The sequence below is a fragment of the Eulemur rufifrons genome, chromosome 29 (assembly GCF_041146395.1).
Source record: "Eulemur rufifrons isolate Redbay chromosome 29, OSU_ERuf_1, whole genome shotgun sequence".
In the NCBI taxonomy this organism is placed as follows: Eukaryota; Metazoa; Chordata; class Mammalia; order Primates; family Lemuridae; genus Eulemur; species Eulemur rufifrons.
The window spans coordinates 43849529-43862053 of record NC_091011.1 but is presented as its reverse complement, the minus strand read 5'-3'; the positions used below and the strand labels follow the sequence as shown (position 1 = coordinate 43862053).

The 12525-nt window shown below is 38.2% G+C and overlaps 1 protein-coding gene across 5 annotated transcripts in view; it reads left to right on the top strand.

Moving 5' to 3' along the window:
* The window catches only part of DYNC1I1 (dynein cytoplasmic 1 intermediate chain 1), a 356211-nt gene extending 347597 nt beyond the window's left edge, over positions 1-8614 (top strand). For 4 of the 5 annotated variants that reach the window (XM_069461334.1, XM_069461331.1, XM_069461333.1 and 1 more), the window contains one exon: positions 7668-8614. In XM_069461334.1, the coding sequence (XP_069317435.1) occupies positions 7668-7778 (111 nt within the window). In that variant the 3' untranslated portion in view covers positions 7779-8614. The remainder of the gene's footprint in view (positions 1-7667) is intronic. The other variant, XM_069461330.1, reaches the window with a different exon arrangement.
* Positions 8615-12525: the final 3911 nt, after the last annotated feature.

Sequence of the window (12525 nt, the reverse complement as noted above, 5' to 3'; positions counted from 1 at the left end):
TTTCTTCTTCAGCTGTTTATTTGGTTTTTTTCCTACCACTGGTAAAAATTTCAGAATTTTGTCATGCTTCCTATAATGCTAAATTTTAACATGAAAAAAATATTTTTAAAATGCTAATTTCTCCAGATAGCATTTAAAATAAATGGTTTCCTTCCATATTTGCTGGCCTATTGAAATTGATATAGACCCATATTTGTTACTATATACTTTGACTTTTATGTTCTTCTTTTATTTCTTTCCTTAATTAGGTGGTAATGGATTTTTTAAAAGTGTTGTTCTAAGAAACATGCAGTAAAAATAAACTACTCGTTTAAGGATAAAGGGAAGAGACCTTTGGCGGAGAGGTCTCAAGCTTCACGGGTGGATGAGGGTTCCCTTAGATGGGATTTTCAGATAAAAAGAAATTCAAAAATAGTCAGATATCATCCAACTACAATAGGTTAGAATGCTGCTAAATTTCACAGAAATTTTAACCAGTTGTCTGGTAATAGCAGACTCTGCAGAGCAGAGACTAATGTAAGTCTTAACTTTTTCAACTTCTCTGAAACTGCTCTAAATACTAAATGACACACAGTGTATCTTTTTGTGGTAGAACACTGTAGTACACTTACTCCCTCTGTACACTGCATTCCGGCTTGGAATTCTGGTCCGTGGTTTCATCCATTGTTAGCAGTGATGCTAGACTCTCCTGAGAGGTAAATACAGTGAAGCTGTATTTATGCGAAGCGGGTATGCTTGGTCGTTCAGTGGGTGTTTCATTGCTTATTACCTCCCACTCTGCTTCCATCTGTGTGTGTGGCAAAGGGAATTGTCCTAAAAAATACAGGCTTCCTTTGAACACAAATGTGTATTTGTATACCAGTAAGTCAACAGTCTCCTGAATTCGGGTGCTATTATAATTGTACTTTTTAAAAAAGCTTTGAGAGCTTAGAGGGATTTAGCAGTCGTTCTGTGAAAACCGACGTACATTTCCCTGGTTTCTGGAAAGCATGAAAAATAATGTGTATTAGAGTGGAAAGATAATTTGTAAGATAGCTTTTGAACAGAAAACTTTTATTTTTAGATTAATATAGGAGATAAATTGCCGCGTATCTGTTTGGAATCAGTGGTTAATGTAATAGTCCCACACACTTTTGTTTAATGCTGATGAACCACACACATCATGGAGTATTTATCTTGAAACCTAGAGTCCTGCTCACTTAATTTGTTTGCCATGCTTAATGTATCTGAGAAACCAAACTGAAATTACTGAGTGCTTTTCTAATGTCTTAATTATCCAAGATTTAAAAAAAAAAAAAAAAACTAAATTAAGCAATGCCGAGACACATATTTCTACCATAAAAAATATTGCATTGGGCTGGTAGAAGTTACTGCAGAGAATGCAGCTATTTAAAATCAGCTGCTAGGTACTATAAACCCTTAAAAATTACTAAAAAGTGAGGGGAGTTTGACCGAGGACTTTCAAAATGGTTAGTAGCCATGTGCTTATAAAAAGGGACACATGAATGATATTTGTGTGTTTAACCCTAGTTATAAAAAGTTATTTGATTTTTATAACAGCATGTTCAACAGTTACAATTCAGCAGTTATAGATCTTTACAACTTGAGGTAAAAATGTAGAATCCCACTGTCGAAAGTGCCACAACAAGGAAATAGCTGGATTAGGATGTATTTTTCATATGTGAAAAGTAAAAAATACATATGTGAATGTCTATACATGTGTGTATGTATGTGTATCCTTACAAGGAATGATTATATTTTAACTCTGATTTTTAAATGCACAACAAAAAATAACTCTGACAGAATTTTTCTTATGATCTAAAGGAACTCTTTCCCTGCCTCCAGCTCATGAAAGTTAGCTGTTACTAAAAGTGTGACTATTTAGGGAATTATTTGTGTGAGTTTTTAAGAAAGAAAATGTGAAAAAATATAAGGTAAACTTCTTAAAAAAAAAAAAGCAGCTCTATATAGGTGAAAAGAAGCAAATGGAAGAAAGAAAAGAAGGAAGGAAAGAAAATAAGAAAAAATTAGAAGAGAGGGAAATAAACATTAAGAAGAAAAAATAGGAACTTTATTCAGGGTTTATATGATGTTTCAGGTACTACGCTAAGCTCATTATATTTTTTGTCTCATTTAATATTCGTAACAGTTCTAGAAGATGGGTTTAATAAGTCCTTTCACATAAATGATGAAGTAAAGATCAGAGACGTTAAAACCATACCTTTCCTAAAGACACACAGCAAGTGAGTGGCGAAACTGGGAGAGAAACCATGATCTGGCTGCTGTCTGAGGTAGAAAAAAGTCAACCCTGGTTCTGCTCTCAAAATGTTCTTACTCCACACCCTCCTTTAGGTCACAGGCCGCCCAGGCAAGACAACCAGTTACACTGATGAGTTTATTGGGGTGGGGTGGGGCAGGGTCCAAAGGCAGCCACTAGCCCACTCAGCCAGAGAGGAGGGGACAGATCCAGGATGTGGTCTCAGAAGGAGCGTGGGGGTGGGGGACAGGGAGGTGAAAATGAGACATTTTCATGAGTTTTCCCATAACTTTTTCATTTTTGCTTTTTATTTTTGACCTTTCCTCTCTCAAGAATCTTAGAAGATTAAAAACAATCTTTAGAATCTTTTAGCAGGTGATTCAAAACACATTACTGGCCTGCCATTCTGCCCTGGAATGCTGGCATTTCTTAAAAGGGTGAGGCTCCTAACTGCGCCACATCATGGGGTGTAAGTTATGTGGTCTTTAGCAAATCATTTAGCTCCCTGCACTTCCCTCTCCTACCGGTTAGAGAAAGGTCTACACCCTGTTCCTTAACATTCTCACATACCAATCAGAATTCATGAAAAAAAATTTTTTGAACCAGAAAAATGCTGTAGAATGGGTATGTACACCTCATACAGATCATTTTTAGGAGCCTGTTCAATGTGATTAACAATTTAAAGAAAAACAATGCATGACTATTCCATGATGGACTCATAGTACTTTCTTCACTTAGATTACCTTTCTCATCCTCTCCACATCTCTGTTAACAGTTGGGTCAGACATCCCATCATCCCCATTTTACAATTGCAGCAATGAGTGCCTGACCATTGCCAGCAACTGAGATGAGAGCAGGACTTAAGTCTCCTGTCCGATCCTGAGGTTCATTTTACCTCCTCCTTCTGGCCAAATTGCTACCTCAAGAACTACCTTTGGCCTTAGTTCCCTCAGCTGTAAAGGTAGAAACATACTGTATTTATAAAAGATGATTGCTTTTAGAGTTAAGATTTTATTATCTCAGGAATCAGAACCTTGAGTTATGCTTTATATGGTTAGCAAAAAATTAGAAAACAGTTTTATCTAACAGGGGAAAGCGGCTATTTGTGAACTCTGCCTATGAATCAGTGGGACTGAGTCATCCCTAACCTATGATGTGGACTTTAGCAGATAAATCTGAAGGCAGAAAATGTTTCCAAACCCACTTTGATTCAGAACAATACTGGGAAATTTTTGAGCCCCTCTTTTATGGTATTTCCTTGACTTAACTATGGACTATTTTCTTCACATTGCTTCTCATATATATATATATATATATTTTTTTTTTTTTTTTTTTTTTGGAGACAGAGTCTCACTCTGTTGCCCGGGCTAGAGTGCCGTGGCATCAGCCTAGCTTACAGCAACCTCAAACTCCTGGGCTCAAGCAATTCTTTTGCCTCAGCCTCCTGAGTAGCTGGGACTACAGGCATGCACCACCAGGCCCAACTAATTTTTTCATATATTTTTAGTTGTCCAGCTAATTTCTTTCTATTTTTAGTAGAGACAGGGTCTCGCTCTTGCTCAGGCTGGTCTTGAACTCCTGACCTTGAGTGATCCTCCCGCCTCGGCCTCCCAGAGTACTAGGATTACAGGCGTGAGCCACCGTGCCCGGCCCTCATATATTTTTTAATTAATTCAAATGATTCATTGCCATAAAAAACTCATGAATCTTTTCCCCCATTGTAAATGTAAATTGTTTGGAAATTATTCTAAACTGTTATATTCAGGGGAAAAAAATCCATAGTGATGCTCTAGATTTAGCCTTTAATGCCTTGATAGAAACTTGAAGAGAGGCTGAAGCAATGTTATTAAAATGCCATTTGCTTCCCTGCTACTTGCTTGACACACAACAGATATCAGGAAATGTTGCTGTTGTCAGTGTAAGAAGGTAAAGTTTAGACTATTCATTTTTTGAACGTCAGTGAAGAATTTTTTAAAAGATCTGTGCCCGTAGTCACACATTTTGACCTACAAAAACATGATGATTAATTTTCATCTGTATTTTGTAGTCATCACATTCCAAAATGATTCACGACTGTATCTTTAATTCAAACACAGTACCTGGCATATAATTGGTGTTCAATCAATGCTGATTGAATAAGTATTGAATAAATTTATATGCAAGTTAGGACAAGAGAGCAGTCTTATTCTTTCACTAAGAAACATGAACAAAGATTTTTCCTATTTAATGATTAAGGTATTATTGGATTACAAGTCTCCTAGAGAAAATATGAAATGCATTTATGCTCTTGAGCCTTCTTTCTAGCCATTTCTAATCAGAGAGTACAAGTCGAAAAGAGCCAAGAATTGCCAAGAGTAAAAAGGACAGTTCTGTCCAAACAGATGATGTTTACAGCCATAGATGTAAAGTGGAAAGAGTGGCCTTCTTGTTTTTTAGAACACCTGTTTGGTCTTACCTACAAGTAATTCAAATGCCAAAAATTATTACTTTGGGTGTGGAAATAGCCTGTGAATACACATTCACACATTCAAGCTAAGATTATACTTAAAGTGCTTCCTGATGGTGATATTTAATTCTAAAAATGGGGCAGTCTGCAGTTCACCTTCTAAATCTAACATTACAATCATCTTGGGTTATTTTTAAATCAACTAGATGAAAAAGTGTAATAGGATGAGGTAGGTAAGTTTATTTCAAGTTTCTAGAAGCAATTGTGTTCTCATCATGTTCTACTCTAGAATTTTTTTGTCAACAAAGCAAATAAATATGTCTGTGAAATTTATGATAGTATAAAGAGGAAAAGACTTGGAAGAACAAATTCTTTTTACGAAAACAAACCAACATTTTGCCAACTTAACTGAAACTTTAGGAAATCAAAAAGAGGACAAGATACATTTAGATACTGTAAAAACTTTTGTGAAGACAAATTTGTATTTTTAAGGACATGTGTTTGTATTATACCACTTTTACTCCTACTTCCATTAAAAAGGTCAAATATAGTTCAATTGCTGAGTTATTTTTGTTTGTTTAGCAAACACATTTAAATTTGATAAAATTCATTCTTTGAGAAGTTAGGTGTGCACTTTTATATACCATAAATCATTTATGCTATACCATTTATGCTATATAAATGTGCACATCTAACTCTTTAAAAAAAGTTAGATATGTAAATTTATATAAAATATGTAAAGGTATATATTCAAACTTTAATATTTCATAACCTTTCCTAGGGTCATTTCTTAACAGTGTTGCCATTACTACCACATAAAACTATGTAAACACATTTACCTATTTTCTTCTTTTAGTATATAGTTTCTATACATTGCTATCAATGAAACATTACAGAGGGCATGGTATATTAACTTAAATTTGCATCATTTTAACCAATAATATAGCTTTATCCTTGGGAACCAAATTCAGCTCTTTATGAGCAACTTAGTATGTATTATTAGCTAAGACCTGCTTTTTTCCTCAACATTTAAAGTTATATGAAGTTATGGGGCACTTTAGCTTTAGCTTGATTCTCACCTTATATGAGAAAAAGTTATAAATGTGTTATTATGATTGGGCTTTTGTCTCTTCTTGGGCTTTTGTTTTGTTGGTGTTTTTTGGAAGGGCTTGGTCAGCGGTTGGAGGAGAGAAAAGAAATAGTGAACCTATTCTCTTACACAAATGTAATCCAACCCTTTGCTGCTTATGCTTTTTGTTAGCTCTTTTGTATCATTTATTTTGGGGGCCTCATTTCCCCAGTGCAGTATTTTCTAAAATTGAAGAGAAAAATGAAGAATAGTGGAATATAGGAAAAGAGCTCAAAGTAGGGAAAATGGATTGAGTGTCATTCAATACTATTGTGAACTTGTGTCATTGCCTAAAAAGAAATTTGGATTCATTTCAATAACTAGACAAGTATTTAACCACTCAAAAACTCATTCATATGACTAAATGAGAATTCTTATTGATACTGCATTTCTCAAAATAAGTTGAAGAGCTTACTTCCCCCACCAGTATATCATTTCCAGAATTATATTCTTGAAACATTTAACCTTAGTACTAGAACGCTCACTTAAGGATATACTTTGCAGAATGACATTGCCACTCTCCAATTAGTTTTCTTAGATAGTATCTGAGAATATCATCCTTGTAATAACAATTTTAAATTCTATTTGTTTGGCTCTGTATAGTGAGTAATTTTCTAGCTGTAGATGTGATCTCAAAACTTAGATTTATTTGCTTCCTTTTTTTTTATTTTTAATAATGTGTGTTGCTTGGGATGAATGTGTGCTCTCAATGTTTACAAAATATGTGGATATCATGTGTAGCACTACTACCTATAGATGAATTACACCATCTTATGGAATAAAACTTTAAGAAAATGGCTCTAAAGTCTCAATCAATTTTATTCTGTATGAAAACCATTCAGACTTCTACTCAATCTTGTTTCTTATCTTCAAATAATTTTTTTTCTATTTCAAACACTTGCATGATATCTTTAAAATATTCAATTTTTGGATGCTATGTAGAGAAATCATTATCCTTTAAAATAGCTAACAAAAATTCATACATTCAGTTTTCCTTGAGGGGGTTATAATTTCCTATTTACTGAATTGTACGCAGAAGAAAATACTATTCTGGAAATTTTATAAATCCCCCCTTTTGGCAAATTAGTATAACATACTGGCTAAGGATACAAACACTGGAACCAGATTACATTAGCACTGATATTTGCTAGCTCTGCAACCTTAGCAAGATTATTTAATCTTTCTCTGCCTCAATTTCTTCTGCTGTAAATTGAAACTATTTCACCCTACATAGTTTTGTTGTGAGGAATGAGTTAATACATATAAATAGTTAGAACAGAGTTAGCTACTATTACTAGTACTATTATTCATTGTTATCATCGTGTAAGTCTTGCTGGAAAGACTCAAGCACTCTTTCCTTACAAGAGGAAGATTTCTTTGCATATGTAAACTATTCTTTTGCCGTGTGTATTGACACATTAGCAATACTTTAGGAAAAGAATCAATAGCATTGACTAGAAAGAAAATACATTTATTTCAAAGTCTTGGTCAATAGTGCAATTTTATTTGCTGTGTTCATTGTAAGTCTGATCTTATGAAGAATTTTCATTACTGAAAGTGCTTTAATGTGGCTGCTATAATTGCATACATTACATAAGTTTTAAAAGTTTTATAAATTTGGTGAGTGATTTTGCTTCTAAGAGTGACATGGCTCTCTTGAGTGGTTAGTTTAAGAGCAACACCTCAGGCCCTACTTGTTCCAAAGAAGAAGAAGATTTGGTTTCCTCTGCATTCCAAAGGAAGCATCTGCTTTGGGAGGAACAGTCTTTTAGGGTTCGAGGCTCCAGACACGAAAGATAACGTGTTCATTGTTTCTCCATTAATTCGCTTTGCAGCTTGCAGTTCCCCACAATGATGAATGGACCCGATTTGCCAGGACCCTCGTGGAGATTCGCGCTAACAGAGCTGACAGCGAGGAAGAGGGCACTGTGGAGATATCCACCTAGTGGAAACGAGCCGCCCCCACCACAGCCCCCACCTTCGCATCCTAGAGCTCAGCGTCTGCAGTCAAGTCCATTGTATTTCGTGTCCATTCAGTATCAGTGTTGCTGTAACATTTTGGGTGCCATATTGTGCCAGCTTTGCTCCAAGTATTCCAAATGTATCCTGCCTTGCTTTCTCCACTGACCTGAAATTCACCAGAGCATTTCTATCTTTATATTTCTGTCTCAAAAATGAAGGGGGGGGGCCTTTTACGGGTTTAGTTGTTGCCTTTTAACTACTTAGTAGCTGTATTTAATAGCTGGAAACCTCTGGTTAAATTTGTGCTTACATGCACTTCTGGAGTAGTCCTATTAAATCCATATGAAGCCAGATATGATTGGGTGCAGATGTGGTATGCCTCATGATATGGTACAGGGCCAAAGACTTGAGATGTGGTGTTTTACATGGCGACTCACATTATGAATGGATTTACTAGAAGAACATTGCTGTTCCTTATTTATTGTAGTGTGCTGCATGGAACATATTTATTTGAAAGCATTAAAATAAACGATCCTAGAGCATGTGCATAATGAGAGGACTGTATTCTCTCTGCTGCTGTTGAGGTTACATTAAGTTCCAAATAACAATTACAGTATGCCAGTTCCACTGAAGACATGAAATCTTTAGAGGTTTGTTGCAGTGAACGGAATGAATTTTAATGCCTATTATTTCTAGGTACTTTAACAATATTTCAAATATAGTTGACCATTGATACTTGTCATTGACGCTAACACAGTCTGACAAAAGTCTGTGGTTCCTAAATATGACACCAGTGTTGCCAATAAAATGTTCCAAACCAGGTCTGCACCAGTGTGGGTAAATCCTTTGCTTGGAGAAAGTCTAAGTCGAATTCTGCTGTGGCAAGGGGTGGGAGAGATACATCAGGGCCGTGTTAAAGACCGATCATGAATTTATTTTAGCAGTCAACCTGGCTGGACTTAAACCAAGACCTCTAGTTTTATTTTTATGAGGGAATGTGTGTGGTTATTTTTGGAAAGCTCCTCCTCGTCTCTTTCAGCAGAGCCACCCTTGCCCAAAGACAATTTCAAACGGTGGACTAGAAAGATGAATTAAAATGAACAAATACCAAATGTGCTACACATTTCTTTTTTTTTTAATTTATACCAGAAAATTATGTTTATTACTATTGGACTAGGAAATATGTCTATAAACAACTTTAATAAAGCCTTTTTCAAAAGGTCACTTCATGCCTAGAGAAAATGAAAATAAATAGTGGTTGAGTCATGAAAAACATTTGAAGACAGGCTTTCGGCTTTTTAGGAAGAGAATTTCCATTAGTGCTTTGCTGGTAGGGATTCCTTGAACTGTAAGGTTTCTTTTATTTTTAAAACAATGGGGTATACTTTTCTAACCTTTTTGGCACCAGGGACCAATTGCATGGAAGACAATTTTTCCATGGACTGGCATGGGAGGGGTGGTTTTGGGATGATTCAACTGCATTTATTGTGCAGTCAAACCTCTCTGCTAACAACAATCTGTATTTGCTCCCAGCACTCCCCAGCACTAGCATCACCGCCTCAGCTCCACCTCAGATCATCAGACATTATTAGATTCTCATAAGGAGCACACAACCTAGACCACTCGCATGTGCAGTTTACAGTAGGGTTCGGGCTCCTATGAGAATCTAATGCCATTGCTGATCTGAGAAGGGGGAGCCTATCAGTGATGTGAGTGATGGGAGCAGCTATAAATACAGATGAGGCTTTGCTCACTCATCCACCACTCACCTCCTGCTCTGCAGCCCGGTTCCTAACAGGCCATGGACTGATACCAGTTAGCAGTCCGGGGGGTGGGAACCACAGTCCTACAGTGTCTAGATATTGGAATTCCTTGTAAACAGAAATTAAAATTTTACAGATAAAAAATGAGTGTCTGAAACAGATTTAAAAGTCATCCAGTGAAAAGTACTGGGGAAGAAAAGTTTCCCAAACATACCCTAAATTACCTGAGAATAAATCAAAAGCCCTTAAGTTGTTATCATAGAGCAAACTTTGAATGATTCGGTGAGTGAAGCCTGTGAAGAGCTCAGGGCCCGAGTCACTTGCAGCAGGCACATGAAGAGCTTCTGTGCTTATCTGTCCCACTGTGGTGGCTAGGCTCCACGAAAGTCCCCGATTCCTGTGTGGTGCCGTCCCACGTTGAATCTCGGCTGACCTTGTGTAGCTATAGCACACAGGGGAAGTGATGCTCTGTGGTTTCCAGGACATCTTAGTTCAGGCTGCTGTTACAGAATGCTATGGTATTCAGACTGAGTGGCTTCAACAGCAGAAATTTATTTCTCACGGTTCTAGAGGCTAAGAAATCCAAGATCTGGTGTCTGGTGAGGGCGTTCTTCCTTGTTTGCAGGTGGCAGTCCTCTCATGGTGTCCTCGCATGGTATATAGAGAGAGATGTGACCTCTCTCCTATCTTTTCTTACAAGGGCACTAATCCTATTCATGAGTGCTCCACCCTCATGACATAATTACCTCTCAAAAGCCCCACCTCCAAAAATCGTCACATTGGGGATTTAGGCTTCAACATATGAATTTGAAAGGAACATAAACATTCAGTTCATAGCCCAGGACAAGGCATAAGAAGAGTTACAGCTTCCTTCTAGGTCTCTCAGCACACTCACTCCTGGTCCCTGAGGCACTAGGTAAGACATACAACTGCCCTCAGACCTCCAGGTCACACAGAGAAGGTGACTGCGGAGTGGCCATGTAGATAGAGCAATACCAGGCTGTCCAAAGCCATTCAAGTTATCCCAGCTGATGTCCCACACAGAATGTGGTGACCATGAAAATGTGCCTCTCAGATCTCCTATTGCAGAGAACATAATTGACTGACAGCTTCAGCTGCTTTGCTTTGAAATCCATCACCATGTGGCCATGCTTCCCACGGACTGTTCCCAGCCAAGACCAAGTATGGCAGAGATACTAAGGTAGGCTTGTACCTGGGAGGCACAAGACTTCTCTAAGGTAACTTTGGCTCAGGGACTCCCTGTCAGCATTGTTAAAACTTTCTTAGAATTGTGCTGCCATCTAAAACTACCCAGCCAACCAACTTTCTTTTCTTCCTGCCTTCCTTCTTTCCTTTCTCCTATATTTCTCCCTCTCCTTCTTGATGTCTGACCAACATCATTTTCTGATGGCTCTTCTGAAATACCTAGCTGGGGTGTGCTAGGCCTGATAAAAGAATAAAGAGATTATACATCAAAAGAATTGCAAGAATTAGCATGTACCTTTAGGAGTCAGAGGAGTAGCACTGGGATTGGATTTTGAGGTATTTGATCAAGGGGGCCAGAATGCACATTTGATAAGGAAGAGTTCATTGACTTTGAGGGGTTTTTGGAGGGGGAGGGGGAGGTGGTCTGTGATTTTATACTCTGGCAAGGACTCTAGGGGATAGAGTGGCTCTGAGAAGTCTGAAAAAAATGTAGCCTGCATTACTTATGCCTGAGTTGCCACAGTTGATAGTATAGGAAGGAATAGGGGCCGGGTGCGGTGGCTCACACCTGTAATCCTAGCACTCTGGGAGGCCGAGGCGGGCGGATTGTTTGAGCTCAGGAGTTCGAGACCAGCCTGAGCAAGAGCGAGACCCCCGTCTCTACTAAAAAAACAGAAATTATATGGACAGCTAAAAATATATTTAGAAAAATTAGCCGGGCATGGTGGCACATGCCTGTAGTCCCAGCTAGTCAGGAGGCTGAGGCAGTAGGATCGCTTGAGCCCAGGAGTTTGAGGTTGCTGTGAGCTAGGCTGATGCCATTGGCACTCTAGCCTGGGCAACAGAGTGAGACTCTGTCTCAAAAAAAGAAGGAATAAAGATGAGAGAAATGGATATGTTAGGATGGATATATTATGTAAGCCCAGATGACACACCCAAGGGTTACGTTACCTAGGAACACTGAGAGTGTTCACCAAAGCCATTAGCAATGAGCTGGTAAGAGAGGCATAAAAAGCCTCTCTAGGAAGTTTCGTAGTGGCTGACCTCTGCAGCCCAGGGCTGACGGTAGGAGAGGCAATCACAGCGTGGGGCTTGCTAGTATCCGGGGGGACGATGAGACCCCAGAGTAATAGTGGCTAATTAGTGGCAGCTAACCACCAGGAGTCAGGAAGCCACAACTACAGTAATGACCAGCTAGATCAGAGGGGCAGTCAAGGGGGCTTCACCCACAGGAAGTTTGGGGAATAATTAATAGAATGTGGCATCCCTAGGGGCAAAATAGACAGGCAGCCAAAAAGATGTTGCTTAACATCTATGCCCAAAAACATAAAGGCAAGAATGGAGGAGCGGGAGGCTGATGTCTGTTACCTCAATAAGCCACATTCTTCTGGTCACTATGTAGACCTGAGCCAATTTTCCAATCCAGAACCCATTGACTGAAGATGTGCTGGGTTGTTAGGAGGAAGGACATTGTTACAAATATATCCCATGGAGATCTTCCCAGCCCTTCCCCAAAGGGACCTGTGACCATTTATTCAGGTGAACATAAAATGCAGAGAGAAAAATCCAGATATTTAAAGACTATTGGATACAATAGTAAATAAACAATGTGGATCTGAGTTCACACTGAAACTCTGTTAGAGTAGTGGTTTATGGTGATAAGGTAATATTAATATAATGGAGTCTTTACTGAAGTCTAAGCTGCAGTGGGCTCACTGGGTCTATGGAACTTCACAGTGGCTATTTCCCCAACCCCTGAGTG